Raw genomic sequence first — 6005 nt, forward strand, 5'->3', positions numbered from 1 at the left:
ACAGCTGCCATGAAGAATTATTACCCCTTGACAGGAGGTTATGTGACGTCTCGTCTCTTTAAGATTCCTGAAGCGTAGATTACTGTATGCCTAGACATAAGCCTATTACTGAGGTGTGTGTGTGTGCATCCAGAACATATGGTAGAATATTGTCAGGGGTGTGTGTGTGTGTGAGTGCGCATGTGCATGTGCACAGTCAGCAGATAATGCTCCCAGTTTATAGTCTCCCTGAAGCCTCGTGTGAGGTGTAACTTGGTGACCTTATAGGATGTTTTTGTTTTTTGTTGATTATTTGACCTTTTTATTAAACTAAAAATGGATTGTCGACACAATGTTGACTTGAAACCTAGCTAAAAGGTAAAATAGTTTCTAAACATCAACAACCAGGGTTTCCCCCAGCGCTTTATAAGCCTACCGTGTCCGCTAACATGAACGGCTCAGCGAAACTAGAGCCCTCCATCAGCTGATACTGGTGAGAAACAGCAGCGGAACGTGTGCAACCACCCCACCCCCGCTCTCACAGAGGAGCGCTGCGGGACGGAGCACGCGACCCCCTCCCCCCGGCCGAAGCCGCCAGGCTTAACTTATTTTCTGGGGGAAACCCTGAACGACCTTCATTTTTTAGAAATCGTGGAATGGACACATTATTAGATGTCAAGACTTTACTTCATGTAACCATGAGAAAAATAGATGAGAACAACAATAAACCTCAGACATCCTAGAGCTCATGGTGAAACGTCTGCGTGTGATGATGTGGGAGCCTTATTCTCTGATATTGTTTAGTTTGAGCACCATCCTACTCTCAGACGCCGCTATTAAATAGTTCATTTCTAAAAATGGTACTAGTGAGCCCAACACAAAAAAAACAAAAGTGAAAATAGATGTCCTAATTTGAGCTTTGTCACATCCCGGACAGGTCCCCACATAATTGGTAGAATGAGATTACACAAGCAGGGATGCAAAAGCTGTAGAGGGTTTGCTTTGCTGTCAGCTTAGCTCTTCTGCAGCAGAGCATTTGTATTCTGCAGACACTTGGTGGGTGTTGCTACAGTTTCACTGACTTCAATCACAATGTAATTAAAAATTTAAGGCAGTATTGTTGTACAGAGCAGCACCAAGGCACGGACATATATTTACATAAGCAGGCAATTTGGATTTTAATGTCCCTTCCTTTCAGACACATGGTCAAAAAACTGCCGCAGTGTTTTGGGAGAAATGTTTACAAGACTACCTCTCTCTCTCCCTCTGTGTGTGTGTGTGTGTGTGTGTGTGTGTGTGTGTGTGTGTGTGTGTGTGTGTGTGTGTGTGTGTGTGTGTGTAGGTCCCTCTCGGGGTTGGTTCCAGCGTTCCAAGGCACTGCAGATTCAGGCGTGTCTGCGAATGATCATGGAATGGGCAGTCAAGTCGGGTCTGGGACATCTGGCTGAAAAATTCTTTACTAAACTCAACAGCACTGTGTCCATAGTGGCCACACCCCCTCAGCAGCTCACACAGGTGGACTTGTCCCTCATTAAATACAAGACACAACATTTTATAGTCACTCCTCAACAATCAGGCAGCACTAAGAAAGTCTAAGATTTGACTTGGTTGAAATCATTTTCTTGACTGTTTCTTTTGGTGAACAACTTTTCTGTCTGCAGCTGAGCTGGAGAGTGTTGACCAGTGAATACGTAACTCTGAAACCAGTCCAGCTCCACAGGATTCTCACCCAGTACCAGCTCACAGCAGAGATAGGCCCTGTCCCAGTCTGGCAACCCAGCAGCGAGGATGAGGCGTACATATACAGAACAGGTAATTGTTAGTTTTTTTCATTCATTTCATTTCATTGTTTTTTAAATTGTTAAGCAGTAGCAACACAAAACAGAGTTCCTATGACCCACATCAGGAGATGGAGACCCCCTCGCTAATGCTTCGAGACATTTTAGACTCTTCTGGTGATGCCATTAGGAGTCTGTATCCAACAGCTGCAGCTCAGTGAGATGCTAGCTTTACCTGAATAATAGCCAGTGGCAGCTGGTGAATTTTTAAAATTTTGGTGGGGCGCATTTTAACAGGAGTTGTGCCAAAAAGAGCATGCCTACTGAGATTGTTATGCCCTGTTGTGGGAAAGGCATATCAGTAATGGGTAGGGCTGTGGGTATCTAGCATAGATTTGAATCAGGACTAACATTCAGTTTTTCCCAGAATCATTCTAATTGTTTTATTTCAATTCCTAGTTTCAGTTCCCAGGCTGCCGACCGGAAGAATAGTCCGCGGCTGATCTCCGTGAAAAAATGTGATCTGCAAATTCTGATCAACGCCGTTCAGGGCCAATCACACCAGCTCTCTTTCGCTAGAAGTTTTAAAGAACAAACTCCGGGCGATGTGACGTGAGTTTGGCTCACTGCAGAAATAAAAACACACGCAGCCACTCACCAACACTCGTCTGTGTGAGCATGACCATCAGAAGGCTGAGCAGTAACCTGTAAAATAATTAGTCACCATGCTGGAGCAGCCTTTCTCTGTGGTGGACCACACCGGGCTCTGGCCACTGGGAGTCGATAGGGATAACAAATAAATATAATAATATTATATCTGTTAGATTGTTACTGACAGCAGCGACGTTTCCCTTCTGACTGAATTGCTGCTGCAGCATGTAGGTGTGGGTGTCCGCCTAAACATCCTCCTGATGGCTTTAGAAGAAAACAGCTGGACTTTTCTGGTTATGTTAATGGCAGCGCCACCATGAGGTGTCTACGTATGTGGGTACCAGGTCCACGAGTTTTTCCAGCAACAAAGTTGTTCCACAACATGCTTAGTATTTACCAATATATGCTAACTCAGCAGTAAAACTAGTTTAATGAAGTCAAAAGCATTATTTCAGCCTTATCTTTGCTGATTTATGGTTGTGATAATCTGTGTTATAGTTAACCTGCGGGAGAGTGTTTAGAAGTCTCTGATGCCACATTCCATCATTTTTTTGTTCTCCATAATAACAAAACTCCATGAGATATACTCAGTTGCTCTAAAATGAGCAAAGAATGGGGAGCTAAAAACGGGGAAGAGTTTCTGGTTCCAGGTGAACATCCTGATCTTAGCTGAGGCTCCACGAGGTTTCGGTCACAAACCTCTGCGACCCAAGCCTCTCCCATTCTTTGTGTTGGAGGTGGATCCAGCACGTGCCAGTTATAGCGTAGGTCTATGATTGCTGCGCCAAAAAGGAACAGCAAATGTGTCACAAGATGATTCGGTCACGGTAAAGGTGTGTGAGAACATTTTAAACATTTAAATGTAGATTATTTACAGCACTTATGGTCTGTATGATGTCATCGTTAAGTCTCATTTTCATGTTTTTTTATATTTTGATTCGTTTTTTTTCTTCCTGTGAGACTGGTGAAAATAGCAGGAAAAAAGTGAGATTTAAAATATTAACGTTTAGACTTTATCTCCATCAGAAAATTGTTAAAAAGTAGCTTATTTTACATTTGACAGGATTTTGTCTGTGGAAGCTACCAGACGGACATAGACCTGTAAAGGAGATGTGTGCGTTTGTGTCACCATCAGTTTTGTGTGTCTAGTTGACCTCCTGGAGAGCTTTGAGAACCACCCGCCCATCGTGCTGCCCAGCTCAGGCTTCAGGGTGGACCTGGACAGCGACTGCATAGAGGACAGCATCTACAGGCAGCTGCTCTACGTCCGCCACTACCTGTGGGGGCTACGCACAAAGACACAAACACACACCAACACCCCTGGTGTGCACACACAGTCCAATGGAACCAACACAGCCGACTGGACGGACGTTCAGGTCAGAGGGATTCTCTCACACACACACACACATACGCATGCGGCTGGTGCTAATCTGGGTCATGTGCCTTAGCAGCTGTGGTTGTGGAGGAGTTCTTTATAATCCCATAAATGAAAGACAAACCTTCTACTCTCAGTCAAACCCAGCTTCCACACACACAAACCGAGACACGGTTAAATCATGGTTAATCTGATTAGACTTTAGGCGGTCTAATTAGTAGGAACAGATGACTAGACCATAATCCTCACAGTGCAGTGCCCTAAAATGTACACATGCACCCTAGGAAACAATACATCCATAGAGATGCCAAGTCAAATAGTTTCAGAATAATAAATAAAACATTGACTTAAATCAGATATGTATGTTTTTTATGTATGTGTGTAGACCTGCAGCTTTGTCATTAGTCAAAAAAGGAGGAAAAATTCTTGTCTAAAGTGTTTTCTTTGATGATCCAGAGGGAGATGTTACCTCCAGCCCATAGCAGTCCGCGTTCTGGGGGAACCGGAGACGAGGGGACAGCTGAGGAGCGAGGGAGGGACAGACCTCTGGGCCAATCACAGACACACAGCCTCAGAAGGAACGGCACCATCCACCATCCTCGGACAGCAAACCCAGACCCGTCCTGTCTCCTGACGCCACCCAACACCCCCCTTTATCCAGAGGGTGGAGGAGGGCCCGGCCCGGCCCTCAGCACCAGCATTCAGATTAACGGCTGCTCCAGCAGAACTGTGGCAGAATGTAAAAAGGCCAACGGACTCATCGCTAACGGACTTGAAGGTGGGAGTGGAACAGAGACAGAAAGATGTGAGGCAATTTTTTTAAAGCATAGTTCTTTTCCTTTAATTACATTTTACTTTGCATTAATTTCAAAATAAGTGCAAAAACTGAATGAAATGTGATTAAAAGTCATGACAGTCCCACAGCTCCAGCTTTAAGCTACATGAACAGCACAAAAAAAGGAAAATGAACTAAATCAATAGCACTGCATTAATCTATTTTACACACATATTACTCACTCGTCAAGCTGTGCTAAACTCCTAAAGTTGTTCAGGTTAACATCAGCTCAAGCAGGTTTAAATTTGCACGCTGACATGCATCTGAGCGCACCTCCTGTGTGGTAATACAACTCAAACTACAGCAGTGTGTCGTTTTTGCAGCTTCTACATGAGCTCTCGTCTCACACACACACACACACACACCCTTCAGCGTGGTGCTGCTTTGACATCATTCTGGTTTTTTACCACAGCAGAAGTCAAAAGTTCACCCTCCTACCTGAGTCCTGAGTTTGTTAGCTCAAACTCATGCAAAACTTAACACGTTGCACCCACAGTTGGCCTAATGTGTTGATTTGATGTTGTTTTAAAGTTTGCTCAGGAAAAGCCATGAAAAGAGCTGATGTAGTGCAACTGCTGCAGGTTCTTGTCATGAAGCATGTGTGTTTTATTTTAGCTGCAGCTCTGCATGTCTCGGTGTCAGAGTGTGTGTCCTCTGCAGAGCTAAACACCTTATGTTTGTCCAATCCCATAGCAAAACCCTGTCTGTGTTTGTGTGTTTTGTGCCTTTGGATGTGTGTGTCCTCTGCAGGGTGTAGTAGTGGGTGTGAGTTTCCCTTTCCTGTCTCCTCCCATGGCGCCCCTTCTATTGCTGATGACTTGTGTGTGGTGTTTGTAGTGGAACTGGACAAAGGACCCTACGGACTGGGCATGGGACTCATCGACGGCCTGGTAAGTTCAAATGTAAAATCTCGTCTGATCAATTCTAGGGTCATGGAGTTCAGAATTTTAATGCTTGTTTAAATCATTTTAGAACCAAACCAGGAGCTGCACGTGTAAATTTAATGCACAATCTTGTTTTCTCAAACTTTCCCTGATATAAATGCTTCAACTGATCTCTGAATCAGCCTGCTTGGATGCAGACTTATCTCGTATCAAACGTAAAACCTAGTGTTCACCCAGCCTGTGGTTGTAGACGTTCCACCTCTCACGCCTGTTGGGGTGAGAGGTGGAACGTCCTGGGTGTATGAGTCTACACCAACATGTTAGCTCCTCACCAAGTCTCCCTCTGGCAGCACACTCCTCTTAATGCTCCGGGCATTTACATCCGTACGCTGATCCCAGACGGGCCGGCGGCATCCGACGGCAGACTGAGGATCGGAGACCGTATCCTGGCGGTGAATGGGACAAGTCTGATTGGAGCGGACTACCAGAGGTGAGGAGGATGG

General features: G+C 44.9%; 1 protein-coding gene across 5 annotated transcripts in view; it reads left to right on the forward strand.

Moving 5' to 3' along the window:
* Positions 1-6005, forward strand: part of radil (Ras association and DIL domains) — a 41169-nt gene that overhangs the window by 32538 nt on the left and 2626 nt on the right. For 2 of the 5 annotated variants that reach the window (XM_054743718.2, XM_054743720.2), the window contains 6 exons: positions 1322-1494; positions 1641-1791; positions 3558-3784; positions 4240-4588; positions 5369-5508; positions 5853-5992. In XM_054743718.2, coding sequence (XP_054599693.1) covers positions 1322-1494; positions 1641-1791; positions 3558-3784; positions 4240-4588; positions 5369-5508; positions 5853-5992 — 1180 coding nt within the window. The remainder of the gene's footprint in view (positions 1-1321; positions 1495-1640; positions 1792-3557; positions 3785-4239; positions 4589-5368; positions 5509-5852; positions 5993-6005) is intronic. The other 3 variants (XM_054743719.2, XM_015964603.3, XM_015964612.3) reach the window with 3 other exon arrangements.

The sequence above is a fragment of the Nothobranchius furzeri genome, chromosome 4, assembly GCF_043380555.1.
Source record: "Nothobranchius furzeri strain GRZ-AD chromosome 4, NfurGRZ-RIMD1, whole genome shotgun sequence".
Classification (NCBI taxonomy): Eukaryota; Metazoa; Chordata; class Actinopteri; order Cyprinodontiformes; family Nothobranchiidae; genus Nothobranchius; species Nothobranchius furzeri.